This window comes from Pyxicephalus adspersus, chromosome 2, assembly GCF_032062135.1.
Source record: "Pyxicephalus adspersus chromosome 2, UCB_Pads_2.0, whole genome shotgun sequence".
Lineage (NCBI taxonomy): Eukaryota > Metazoa > Chordata > Amphibia > Anura > Pyxicephalidae > Pyxicephalus > Pyxicephalus adspersus.
The window spans coordinates 54,731,137-54,745,548 of record NC_092859.1 but is presented as its reverse complement, the minus strand read 5'-3'; the positions used below and the strand labels follow the sequence as shown (position 1 = coordinate 54,745,548).

Sequence of the window (14,412 nt, the reverse complement as noted above, 5' to 3'; positions counted from 1 at the left end):
TTTTTCAAAACACTTAATATTAAGACCTGTACAAGAAGCAGGAGAGAACACCATTAATTCATTAAATGTGAAGATGTGCAGGTGGCAGACATAGTGGTGACACCCCTAGATGTTACTGCTACCCTTAACATAGACAAATGGTTATCATAGGGGGTTCTATACTCAGGAGGACTGATAGAATAGTTTGTCACCCGGATACAACCAAATGGTTTGCTGTCTCCCTGATACCAGTGCTAGGCATGTGGTGAACCGAGTAAACAAAATTGCTGGGAGGGGATGGGCATGACCCAGCTGTCTTGGTCCATGATGGAACCAATGACAGAATATATGGAAAATAGAGGATCCTTAAAAATCAATTTAAAGAACTAGGTTTCAAGCTGAAGGAAAAAACCTGTGCCATGCGCAACACAGCAAAGGCAGTTGGAGCTTAGACAAAGGGAAAGTAAAGGTGTAAGGGAAGGGAAGGATTTGGGTTCTTAGTCTGTTGTGCTGGGGGAAGGACTTGGGGGAATGGTGGAGGGATATTTAAACTAGGATAGAGGGAGGTGGGACATTTAAATAGAGTGGCAGAAAGGTCAGACAGGGGTCAGTCACTAGTAGAGGGTGGATTGGGGTTCGTTGGGCGAGGGGGGGGGGGTATGGATAAATTTAAGGCATTTCCCGTGTTACACACAAACATTGGATTGTGCAGTACTTAAAAACAAAAGGATTTGGGAAACAGCGCAGGTGAATGCAACAATAATTTAAAAAGCCTGTTCACTAGAAGTTCATGCTAGAAGTCTAGCAAACAAAATAGGGGAGTTGGAAGCCTGCAGCATGAATGAAGAGCATTATGACTTAGTTGGTATTGCTGAATCCTGGCTTTGTTCTTCACATGACTGGCTGTCAATATTTCTGGTTATACTCTCTTTAGTAAAGACAGAGCCAAACAAAAAGGTGGTGGTTTCTGTCTGTATGTGAGAGGTGATCTGAAGGTGAATGTGAAGGAAGGATTTGTTGATGGAGCAAGTGAGGAGTTTTAAACAATATGGGTGGAGTTGAATATATGAATGCATAAAACAAAGGGAATTATTGGAGTCTGCTATGGGCCCCCCAGTGCTAAGGAAGGAATAGAGAATCAACTACTAGCACAGATAGAAAAGGCTGCAAAAGCTGGCAATGTTTTATTATTGGGAGATTTTAACTACCCTGATATTGACTGGAGTAATGGCACTACAGATACAGCAAAAGGATGGAAATTTATGAATTTAATAAAAGATCATTTTATGGTACAGTTTATAGAAGCCCCAACTAGAAATGATACTCTGCTGAACCTAGTTTTTTCTAACAATTCAGAGCTTATAACCAATGTATATTTGAATAGAGAGGAAAGAAAGAGGTTTGAGGGTCATAGGTTTTTCATGCAAAAAGTGAAGTGTATTGATTGATTATTCAGTACATAAGTCATCAAATAGACAATAAAACCTTCACCGCACCGATGAAATATTTGTAAATTGTGCTAAAACCCCTAACAAGAGTATAAATTACTACTTCAAACCTTAGCATTATCATCAGCAGCAACTACATTTATACCCCCCCACACCCCCCCCCCTGTGGGGCACGTTCCTAACTTCGGACCGATAAGCACGCACCACTATCTATCCCTGAGGAAGCCCTTCATGGCAAAACGCGTTGGATCACTGCGTGCCACGGCACACCCTTTTGAACAGTTTTATGGTTATACCGGTATGTAATAATCTATGACAAAATCCATACTACATAGTATGTTCAACTACTCTGCGCTGTGAATTAGTAACAGGACAGAGATGAAAACAATATATGTTTATGAGTATTTGATGACTAGACCATCTGATTGCCTTATGGAATCAGGAAGGAATTTTTGTCTCCCGTTGAAGCAAATTGTATCAGGGTTTTTTGCCTTCCTCTGGACCATGCCCATAGGGTTTTATATCTGCGATATGTTTATTTCTCTAATGATGAACTTGATGGATTTATGTCTTTTTTCAACCTCACTTAGTATGTAAAACTTTTTAACAAGAAATACATTTTAAAGATTTTCAAATTACATTTTTTAAATGTTTATTTAAAAGACAATTTCAACATTTTCACCTGCAACATATTTTTTTAATAATCCTAAAACTGAACAAAATGAGAAATAAAAACATCCTGTCATTTGTACTGCATGAATGAGATTCACTGCTCTCAGCAGAGCTGGAAGTACATAATATAATATGCTTGGAAATAGGAACAGTAGCTGGCCATCACTGGAAGTAATTATTTCATTTTTCTACTGTATAAAAAAAAATATTTGCTGGTAGCTGGAATTGTCTTTTAACAGAATAATAGGAAAAATGTAAAAATAAAAATACAAAACAGTACCCAAGCACAGGTTAAGGAATATTATAAGGTAGTGTTTGTCTCGAGGTCTGAATCAAAGCGTTTTAAATGTTGTTAAATTAATGATAGATCACGTGGCCACATGATAAGGGGCGAGAACGCACTAAACATAATCCCATGTGACCCGTGTCTTTACGTAGCCATTCACGAGAGCGCGCACGCATGACAGGCACTCCGCTCCTCTGTTTATGCTCAAGCTATACGCAGTAGTTTCCTCCTCAGCATGATGTAGATGACGCTGCTTCCTGGGGCGGTCTCTACTGAATGTGTCAGCGAGACTGGAAGATGGAGGGACCGGTGTGTTACTATGAGAAAAAGCTGGGAGAGCAGGTCAGGCAGCCATAGATATACACGTGAGAACCCTTTACTGTCCGCAGCCCTGGGAGGCTGTGTAAGGTGTAGCCATGTACAGGGAAGTAGTGTGAATATTGCCACGTGATACATACCGGCACTAGTAATGTCAGGCGAAATAAATGCCTGCAGCATAGTGCTACTTTTACCTATAACTTTTATGTTCTGTCTTTCAGTGATAGGTTTATTATTATCGCTAATATTAATAATATTCAGTGCTTATTTTAATGTAATGCAGTACAAGTGTGAAAATCAGACCTGCACCCTATAGCAAACTGACAAAAGTGTTTTTATAGAATCACATGCTGACACTTGGAGATGATCAGTCAATCACGTTTACTTAAAAGTGACCTAAACTCACAATTTTCACTTTACATAAAAGGGTAGACAACCATTTTATGTTGGGTAAAAATTCAGTGTTTGTTTTTTCTTTTAGGTGCAACATCCTTTTTTTAAAAAAAAAAAAAAGGGCCCCCCCCCCCCCCCCCAATTCGCGTCATGATCCTGGAAGGCTCTTGGGTGCTTCTTCTGCGCAAAAAGAAAAATTTGCCAATCTCACGCATGCACATTGAGATCATAAATTTTAATAATTATGTAACTACACTAAATCTTAAGCTGGCAATGAAGTGTCCTGCATCAAATAGTATTTTTTTTTAAAAAGACCTTAGAACAGTGACTTGGCTGTTATTGCAGCCATAAAATTGTTTTACATATTTATTTCACGTCTGATCACATTTACTGGGTAACACATATCGAGTATGCTGTGACAAGAGAAATGGTTCTAGCATCATTACAACTGATCAGTTAGGTTAACTGTAAATAAAGTCTTTTTACAAAGTTCTATTTATTTTGATCTTATCTCCTTTTATATGTGTGTGTATGTATCAATGTATATAAGAGAGAGGAAAATGGAAATGATCCTTTTTCATAATCTTAAAAAAATCTCATGATTTTAAATTTCTATTCGTATTCCCTGTCACAGCATCATAGAAATTGTATCTTCCTATACACACCTGTAGGACTTAAGATCCCAAGAGCCTTGGGAATGTGGTCAGGATATGGGTTGGCTTTTGGGCGTTGCCTCAGCAGTTGCTTATGGTGACAGGGGAGAAGAGAACAACCCTGTCTTTACTGCCGCACAATGATAGACAGTGTGTTACAACAGGAGCTTTTGGAAGATGAAGCTGCAAGATTTGTTTTGATGAACAAGAACAATAGTCAGGAGTGAGTGGTAAAAGGTGTAATCTGTTTTCAACAACAGTTTAACCCTGCCAGCATATAGTACCCAGTAATAATACTGACCATTCCATGGAAAGCAGAAAGGCAGACATGATGTTTTAATTCATTGTAAATAAAGGTTATGTAGATTCTATGATGTTTTGATATCTATCAATTCCATTGTAAAAGATGTTCTTATCTCTTTCCAATACAATTTCACATAAATGTAATTTTTACAGTGGTGTATTTTTTTTTGATGATATGCGTTTACTAAGAGTCAGACTTTGTTGCCAATTTAAAAGTTAAAGTGGGGTAGGGATTAAACCCATGTAATATTTTACTGTAGTCAGAGGCTTAATTCGGTAAAACCCTTCAATTACCACCTAGTAAAAACAATGTCTGCACTAGATAGTAAGTGAAGAAACCACTCAACACTTAAAGCGTACCTATACCCCCAAAATCAACTTTGGCTTTTGGATAACATAAGCCCAAGGTATAATCATCTGAATACTTTTTTTCCCAGCCTGCTTTGACCTTTAAACATAAACAAGTTCTAGACACACCCCCAGGTTTCTCCATCGCCTAGTCGGTGAACTGCAAAATGGTAATGCCATCCATGGTGGGAGTGTTTCTAATCCACTCCCACTGTCCTAATTATGCAGATTTTTTTTCTTTCCTCGCCTGGGACTTTCATGTCACTCAAATGCAACTGCTCAGTCTGCAGCCGCTTCCTGCTTCTTTTCAGCTTGTGAGCTCTCTGTGCAGGGGGCTCCAGCTAGTGAGGGAGGGAGGGGGAGTGGGTGGAGAAGAACGTCAGGAGAGGAAGACAAGCTGGTCACTTCTAAACACTTTAGAAATCATTATATTTTTCATGGAAACAAGCTGACCCAGCCAGTGCCATCAGGGAAAACTGAAATGTTAGTGCAAGTAAGTAAGAATAGATTAATAATTGAAAGACTAGTTTTTGAGTTTAGTTCCTCCTTAAGAAAACTGATATTTTGAGGATATTTTGACATGAAAAAAATCAAGCACCCAAATATAAACAGAAGTAAAAATAACAGAAACTGTAAGGCTAGGCTCATACCTTTACCACTTCCTAGTGGCAGGAACCGCTGCCTGATGGGAGCAGGTGAGAGGTACTAGTCAGCTTTCAATTGTGCAGCTCTAACAACCCCCTGCCCCCCCAATATCATAACACACATATCCAGCATAATCACTGCCTTAAAAAAAAAAAAAAAAAAGTATAGATATTAGGTTTAATATAATAGGTAAAATCCCATCAAAATGAATAACAACCCAGGCAAAGAGGGTCAAAAGGGCAAGGAAGAAGAAAGGAATACAAAGGAAAAAGAAACATTATTAAAGGTGCTAAACCAGTGGGCATGCACTTGTTTTTTCTCTCCTCCATGGTGTATCTTTTTTTCTTTTTTTTTTTTTAATTATCCAAAACTGCAAAGTTGTGCTTTACAAATAATTTGCAATATATCGGGGAAATATTTTTGAATACTTATTTCTTTCTAAACTTAATAGGAAACGGAGATCAAGTCTCTGGCTGCTGAGATAGAGCTTCTTAGAAACTTTACTAGTGTGGGAAACTCCCCAACTTTAGAGGCCTTAAGGGAGGAAAACGCTAAGCTGAAGTACCGATTGAACATTCTACGCAAGGTATGTTAATATTATTATTCTATTTTAGTGAGTAGAATTTCAGTTTGAATCTGGCTTATCGAATGTACAGCTGAGTATGCTTAGGTAATTTTAATGTAAGTCCTATGGATTAAATGTGGTTGTAGGAGATGGTATTTCTTTATCTACTTTCTTCAACTTTGTGACATTAAAGATGCCTTTGATGAAGAGTGTGGGCCTAAAAGTAAATTGGAACATTAAAGCCTTACTTCCTCCAATACTTCTGTTACAAGTTTACATTTCTGTCTGAGACCCTATTGGAAAGAGTTTCCCTCACTTCCTGTACTAATGATTCTCATCCAAAAACTGGTGAAGAGGTTGCCACCTGCACAAGTAGTCATAGACAACAATAAAAGCTTTCACAGGTAAAATAAGCTTTGTTGTTTGCGGAAGTAAACTATGACACATTTGTAGTGTCACTGAGAGCAAAATATACCTCCAATTAAATGGTGTCAGTAAAAGCTTTAGTTGCTTTTCCTAATCAACATCTCACGCCCTGCCCATCTGTTTTTCCTGAAGCTGGTACTATGCTGTAACTGCTGTGCAGGAGATCATTCTGCCTGACAGTTGTGCCAGTTGCGTTGCAGTCCTGATGGTTCACTTCACTAGTTTCTAGCACAAAGCACTATGCTGCCCCTAAGTCCTAGGCCTTGTGGTTCAACTTGTAAAACACCGATCGTGCAAGTCCCAAATCCCCAGACTGTCCCATGGGATCTGGTACACTTGGCAACTATACCACCTTCCAGAGCACCAACAGGCTTCCACCAAAACAAAGTGTACCTTACCTTGGGTGAAATCTGGCTTAGTAAAACTATTTAGGGATGGTTTCTATATTTTTGTCATTTTTTATTCTTGGCTAAAGAATAAGGAAACATGTCCATAATGTTTCATATGTAGGGGGATAGGTCAAAAGGGTAAGGAAAATTAGGAAAGTCAAAAATAAATTTACCAAACCAAAAAAAAAAAGGAATCAGTATCTTCAGTATCTTTACTTAACCTAAAAATTATTTGTAATATAGATTTAAAAAAAATCAAATAAAAAAAGGCTTTTTTAAGTGTAGTAAAATTAAAAAGGGCTACTTTCAATATATACAGTTACAGTTTTAACCTCACTAGCATTCTAATTCCATCCAAATTTCCATGCAAAAAGTGTTACAAAAAAAAAAAAAAGTGTTTTTTTTTTTTTTGCATGGAAATTTATTTTACATTGTAGGCATAACCCACCGAAATGTGTCCAATATTTAATAAATTTATTAATAAACTTTAAATAAAAAAAATGTAAACATGTAATGTAAGTGAACAGTAGCATATATAAAATAATTATATTTATATTATATGTAAATTTATTTGTATTAGACTCAATACAGCTATTTTATATTAAACCCAATACATAATTGTTGGAATTTCTCGCCGATCCTCCCACCCGCACTGACGCATGCACCGACGTCACCGGGAAACCCCAGAGATCGCCTCTGCATTGCCCGGCTGAAGATCAAAGAAGGACCTGCAGGGACCAGCAGGACGACGGGGGACGACAACAGAACAAGGTAAGTTGTTTTTTTTTTTTTGTTTTTTTTAGGTTAAAGCTAACCCTGGATTACCGCTATTTGTAGGTAAAATCCACCCCGAGGGTGAATAGTTCATCTACCCCCATGTTTGTTCAAATACATGTATATTTCAAATATTTTATTGGTTTTCACAGGGATTTTAAAATCATATATGGCGGTAAGGGGGGAAAATTAAGAATTTACAAAACATTTTACAAAAGTTGAACGTTTTACAAAAAATCAAGTTACATAGTAAGGAATCAAACAAATACTTTGTTAAAGGTAAGGCATCAGGGATAAACGGTATGCACTTCTTCTTACAACAAACAATCTGTAAAGTGAAACGTTGGAAAATTCAATACCCCTATTGTTGACTATTTAAACCCAACCAGGTCTTCAAAACAAACTATCTTTTCAAACAATTTGAGAATCACGTTCAACCCAATACAGGCTACATTAGAAAGAGGGAAGGGAGGAGAAGGATTGGCAGGAAAGAAGAAAGGTTCTTCTTGTGGGATCTATACCGATAAGAAGGAAATCCAAGGGTCTCAAATTTTGTAAAAAAAAAAAAAAACACTGCCATTTTATCTTTGAGAGTACAAGAATAGGTAAATTAGAAGCCTTCCAGTAGAGAGCTGCTAAGAATATGTATGAAATTAGGCAGGCAACCAACCTCGGGACAGACTCATCCAGTTAGGAAAATAATGCTGTCCTAAACCGCTTTGGTAGGTTAGTCTGCATGACTGTAAATTAGATTATAGATTCTTAGGCAGAATCTTTTCCCTCCAAAATAGACTTTTCAAATTATGCAGTTTGGCATTGGGGGATAACCCCTTTTATTTTAGATTTTATAAATGATCATATTTGCAAGTAACTCTAAACATTTCGGATGTTGGTAGAGCACTTTCTGTAAAGGTGACACACTTATAATACCATCCAAGAAGTTGCCTGAACTAAAGAAACCTTTGTTGAGCCAGGTTATGGTCCTTTTTTTTTTTTTTTTACCCCCATCACAGAATTTCAGTGCTTATGATGGAGACGGGCATAGAATTGCTGGCCATTTGTTCCCTGGGATCCAATTGGGATTGGCGGACAGAGAGAGAGGGCTTCCAGAACAGTCCATTGTGGCCTTGGCTCAGGCATTGTGCTCTGTCCCAGGCAAACAACTTGTGCAGCCTGGTGGAACAGGTTATTAAGGACTCCAAGGCGTCCCATGACTTTAGGTATATACAGAGTTGAAGCGTTGATTTAACCCAAACCCAAGTTTAGCCCAAACAAATTTGAATAGTTTATTCTGGATTTTTAATACTATTTTGGGAATTACTATGGGTAAAGTACAGAAGAGGTGTAGATGCCTGGGATGAATATTAAGTCATTCAAATCTTTAGTAATTTTGGGGAAGAGAGGGGGATGTTTTGGTTGATACAGCATAATGAATTTCATTGTAAGGTAATTCCCAGGTAGGGTATAATTTTTGTGCCCAGCAAATTAAACTTGTTCTAAAGTTTGGAAACCAGTCAGTATGAGAGGGTGAGGTTGAGTGCTAACATTTTGCTTCTGTTTACAGTTAGACCTGAGACCCCCGAATAAAGACCTAACACCCTAGCAGTATTACAAAGTGTGACTCGGGGTGGATTTTCCATGCAAAAATCGGTATTCCCGAGTCACACTCGGGGTACCTAAAAACATAATAAAACCCCACTTACCAATGGAACACCTGGTGGTGGCGCTGCGGACAAACCCGAATGTACAGGGGATCCAGATTGGAAAACAACAATATAAGCTGTCCCTATTTGCAGACGACCTGCTCATGTATATCTCGTCCCCGCAGACTTCTATACCGGCGATTCTGAAGGAATTCGAGAAATTCGGGGTGATAAGTAATTTCAAAGTAAATTTTAATAAATCTATAATACTAAATATTTCACTCCAACCAGTCCAGGTACAATATCTTAAAAACCATACCTCTTTTAGGCATTGTAATGAGAAAATCAAATATTTAGGAATCTTTTTACCAGCAGACCCTGCTAAATTGCTCTGCTATAATTATGAGCCATTGCTGGGTAGATTGAAGGCGGAACTAGGAAGGTATGACCTATTACCTCTATCTTGGTTTGCTAGAATTAATACTCCTAAAATGGATATTTTACCCAAACTGTTGTATATCTTTCAGACGATCCCCATATATTTACCGCCGGCCCTTATAGGCAAAATGCAGCAAATGTGCAGAAAGTTCTTGTGGAAAACGAAACGTCTCAGAATAGCCCTCCGTTATCTTACTAGGCCTAAAGCTTTAGGTGGCACGGGTGTCCCTGATATCAGATGTTACTACAGAGCAGCCATGCTGACTCGGGTAGTTGACTGGTTTCATAATGGAAACAGGAAGAGCTGGGTTCCATTGGAAAATATTTTATCCCCCATCGATCTCCGCTCCCTATTATGGGTGGACAGGTCTAAATTACACATAAACCAACCATTACCAATCGTTACCTCTGACCTTTTGAAGGAGTGGGACAGCCTCATCAGGGCGGGTCACATGTCCTCTAAGATAGGGCCCATGACCCCCCTGTTTGATAATCCCTCATTTGCCCCGGCGCTGAAAGTTAGGAAATTTTTATCCTGGACGGTTCAGGATAATAGGCAGATATGCAGTATACTACAGAATAGGAGGGTCCCGCCCTTCTCATCTTTAGACGCCGGGATGCAGAGACAGCCGAATGCGTGGCTACTATACAACCAACTATCCTCCTTTTTATCAACATTTCTTGCCACATATGCCGTACATAGGAGCCGCACAGCATTCCAAACATTACTATGTTCCACGAACAGGCCGATCCATGTGATCTCCCAGTTATATGAGATATTGATTAGAGTATATGCTAATAATGCTCCCACCTACATGAGATACTGGGAAAAGGAATTGGGGTTATCTATTTCCCCTCTGGAATAAGAAAAGGCATTTTTTCTGACCTATAAAATGTCACTTCCTTGTAAGGCCCAGGAGACCAATTATCAAAAACCAAAATCATCTCCAGGTGGTATTTATGACCCACAGATACCCATCGTATGTCTCCCTCACTCCCCGGCAGGTGCTGGCGCTGTCATTCTCAACGGGGCACAATGTTACATATTTGGTGGGAGTGCTCTGGGATCAGATAGCTGACATATACAACAGAGTGACTGGATCTGATTTAGGGATATCACCCCAAATGTCGTTACTATCCATCCTTCCTGAGTCCATAAAGTCTAGTAAGAAAGGTGTTTAGACACTTTCTTACGGCGGCTAGGACAATTATCCCTAGAAAATGGAAACAGCCCACAGTACCCACCATGAAAGATTGGCTTATAGAACTAGAAAACGTATACGTACAACGTTATACGTACAACGTATGGATAAGTTTAGCTGAATTGTTAGTAGCTGAGGATGAGAATAAGATGGAGCAATACAAGTTATTATGGTCCGCATGGGACTGGTTCAAAGAATCGCCCCCATTTAAATCGCTCTGGCCTTAAGCCTAACAGAGTGCAAGGGCGCAGAAGATTTTTGATACAGCTGTGTCAACAGTAGACTTAGAGACTGAATACGAAATAGGCCTGTCGGGCACCCCCATACCCCTAGCCCAATCCTACCCCTACCCCTGGGCTAACCATTTTGTTTTTGAACAGGGATTCCTGATGAATCCCCGGATGCACCTGGGGAGGTTACAGAGAGCGGTAACGAGGCTCTCGAGGTTTATTTGATTTCTTGGATCCCTAACATTTGTTATGTCCCCCCATATAGGCTATAAAAATTGTTAGCTGTGTGTGTTCCCCTCTGTGTTTTCCCCATACCCTTTACTGTACCTTCCCTATGGTTGTCCCCAACCTATATCAACAATGTTCTGTATATGAAAAGCGACACTTGGTTCACGGTGTCTTATTGCAAACATGGGCTTTGTGCCCCCATTTTTCTCTATGTGCCTTTTTTATGTGTTTGTGTGTGTTTTGTTATGTTAAAACCAATAAAAAGGATTGAAACAAAAACCCCACTTACCTTCCTCCGTCAGTGTCCCCTGTCGTCCTGCTGGTCCCCACAGGTCCTGGGGACAGGTCCTCCTCCTCCGATCTTCAGCCGTGAAGTGCAGAGATGATCTCCGGGGTTTTGCCGGTGATGTCGGTGCGGGCGGGAGGATTGGCAGGAAATTCAAATAATTTTGTATTGGATTCAATACAAAATAGCTGTATTGAGTCCAATACGAAGAAATTTTCATTTAATATAAATGTAATTATATTATATATGCTACTGTACACTTATATTACATGTTTAACTTTTTTTTTTATCTTTTGTTATATTTTTTTAACAGATTTTTGTTTTTTGTTTTTAAGTTTATTATAAAATTTATTAAATATTGGACATATTTCGGTGAGTTATGCCTAAGAAATATAGGCCTACAATGTAAAATAAATTTCCATGCAGAAAAATTGTACCGCTTTTTTGCATGGAAATACGGACAGAAATAGACAGCTAGGGAGCGTAATTCCTAAAAGAGATTAGGGAGCATAGTCACTGGAGAAGAAATGCACATCAGTACCCAAGTTCCCATCATAATTTGTATCAGAGGGGAAAGATTGTTTTATCAAAATATGAGCCAATGGTGTTCAATAAATAAAACCTGTGATTCTCAGAATTTTTTTTTCCTGTCTTCTTTTTACTCTCTTGCTCTCTTTTCTTTTTTTTTTCTCTTTCTTTCATTGGAATTCTTGGGTATTAAGTATTTTTGAATTTTACAGAGTCTTGAAGAAGAAAAAAACAAGTCTGTGAAGAGTATGATTAACATCAATGGCCAGCTCCAGGATATATTTGGAAGAGCTATTAAAGCTGCATTCCCTGAACTGGAAAATGCCCCTTTGGCAGTCACTCCAAACCAGCAGCCGAAATTTGGTGACTATCAGTGCAACAGTGCAATGGCAATTACACAGGTAATATAATGTATTTACTGCCTTTGAATTTTGGGTTCATCTGTGTGTTTTTTCTTTTCTTATACTGTTATTAGAATACAGCCTGTGTTTATTTTCAGTAGACCAATGGATGGAGGGTTAATTATAACAATGCTCATTTCAGATATGGGCGTATTTGTGTGTATAAAGCATACCTATTTCACTCCTCCAGTTTCACACTACAGTTGTAGCAAAATTCTGTTACTCTTATCAAGGTCTGGTTGAGTATGTTCAGTCTGTTACCATGTTTACAGCATGTTTACAGTGTCAGAGACTATGAAGTAAAAAGGAATGTGATTATGAGAGTCACTCCATCAGTAATATTATCAATATTTGTTAATTTTACTGTCACCTCCTAAAATAAATATGCAACCAAATAATTATGTAGAAAAACAGGCGTTTTTAGGCAGTTAAGATCAAAAAAAAGAAAAAGGATTCAAACACCAACAATCATAAATACAAATTTTTTTAAATACATTAATTGGCCACTAGATGGCACTAAACAATCACTTATCTATATTTGAGATGTATGCAACGGATTTATTGATGCCCAAATTTCAACCAATGTCTTCAAGGATAGGTGAATATCCATTAAATCCAAAGTAAGAATTGCAGCCGTCTTTTTAAATAACCCAAAAACGAGACTTCCTCAGGGGTATATTTGCTTTGCATTGTATCGTACAAACTGTAAATGTATAGTCAATATGTCACAGAGTGTGACTCGAGGTTACCGCTTTTTGCAATTTTTCCCACCCCGAGTCACACTCGGGAATAGCGCTAGGGGGGGTTTAAACCGGTGATTGTGAACAATGTTGGAACTTGAATGCTTTTACTTAGTAGATGCTTTTGAGTGTGCACTAATTATGTAAGAGTATTACCTCATGAAATACACAGATCTTTATACGTTTACATACACTGTACAAATATGCTTTTTACAACCATAAGGTAGGTATTCTTTATGAACCACAATAAATTGTCGAAAAATCCACCTATGCTATACAGAGATTCTCGTTAATAATCTACAGCCCGGATAAAAGGGCAGGTAGCAGAAACATGTCACAGACAAAATTTGGCTTGTTTTGGCTTCCTCAGGGAGGGTTGGGACAAATGACTAAATTAAAAGGCTAGTACTAGTCAGCATCTTAAAATTTGTATATAAAGGGTTACTTTCCCTAGTATTTACAAAAGTCTTAGTCATGTGCCTATTATTGAGAATACATTCATAAATTAGATGAACAGAAGAATACAGGAGCATTAAATACATATGCACAAAAAACATCATGCCCTCATACCTTAAGGAGAAAATAGCATTATTTAAAATGACAAATCAAAAGTCCCTACCACAACCATTTAATTGCCATTGACATTGATGTGCTTTACAAAAGTATTCCACACTGTAAAGGAATTTATATAATATCTGAATTGTTGGACAAACAACCACACCTTCCAAAAAATTACAACACCTATATTCTCATTCATAATGTGTTTATGTTTGGTCAAACATATATCTACAGGTACAGAATATGGCAATGGGGATGAAATGTGCCCCATCCTACTCCAACCAATATATTTGGTAGAATGGGAAAGGGACCTTTTTTCCAGTGTTGACATGCAAAAATTTTTTTTTACCATATCTTGTTATGGCGACGCTACCATGATGATGTCTTGCTATTATAAACTGGCTTAGTGAATTTACTTCACGTTTTCAATTTCATACAATTGAACGACTTTAACTTAAAATTTACCATGGATTAGGTTGCCTCCAGGATACCAGAAAACACAATCCTTCGCTTTTAGTGCCCACCCTAAACCTTTGATAGAGAACATACCTTCAAAATGTAAAATTAAAGTAAACTAAAAGCAAACAAATCACAGTTACCTTTATTCTGGCAGATCCCTCGATGACGCTGGTCCTTCTTGCGATCCAGTCCTGTGTCGTCCTGGGATTCCTCTTCATCCCGTTTTCTTCTGCGCCAAGCGCCGCCATCTTCTGCCTTCTCTTCCGGTCTTCTTACTCCTTCAGGTGCTGTAAAGGGGAAAAGAAAAAGTGAGCCCATCTCACTGCGCATATGTGGAACCGGAATCTTTCCTCTGATCTCGGGCATGCACAGAAGAAGCATCCAGGGCCTCCCGGGATGCATGATGTAGGTATCCCGGGAAGTTCTGCGCTCCCATTAAGTGTTGATTGCCACAGCAGCACTTAAAGGGGGGTTCTGCCCTTTTTTTTTTTTTTTTTTAA

The 14,412-nt window shown here is 38.4% G+C and overlaps 1 protein-coding gene across 2 annotated transcripts in view; it reads left to right on the top strand.

The window, feature by feature from the left end:
• Positions 1-2,569: 2,569 nt before the first annotated feature.
• Positions 2,570-14,412, top strand: part of RARS1 (arginyl-tRNA synthetase 1) — a 36,395-nt gene continuing 24,552 nt past the window's right edge. Inside the window, exons 1-3 of one of the 2 annotated variants that reach the window (XM_072400810.1) lie at positions 2,570-2,727; positions 5,497-5,631; positions 11,967-12,155. In XM_072400810.1, the coding sequence (XP_072256911.1) occupies positions 2,662-2,727; positions 5,497-5,631; positions 11,967-12,155 (390 nt within the window). In that variant the 5' untranslated portion in view covers positions 2,570-2,661. Of the gene's footprint in view, positions 2,751-5,496; positions 5,632-11,966; positions 12,156-14,412 lie in introns of both variants that reach the window. The other variant, XM_072400811.1, reaches the window with a different exon arrangement.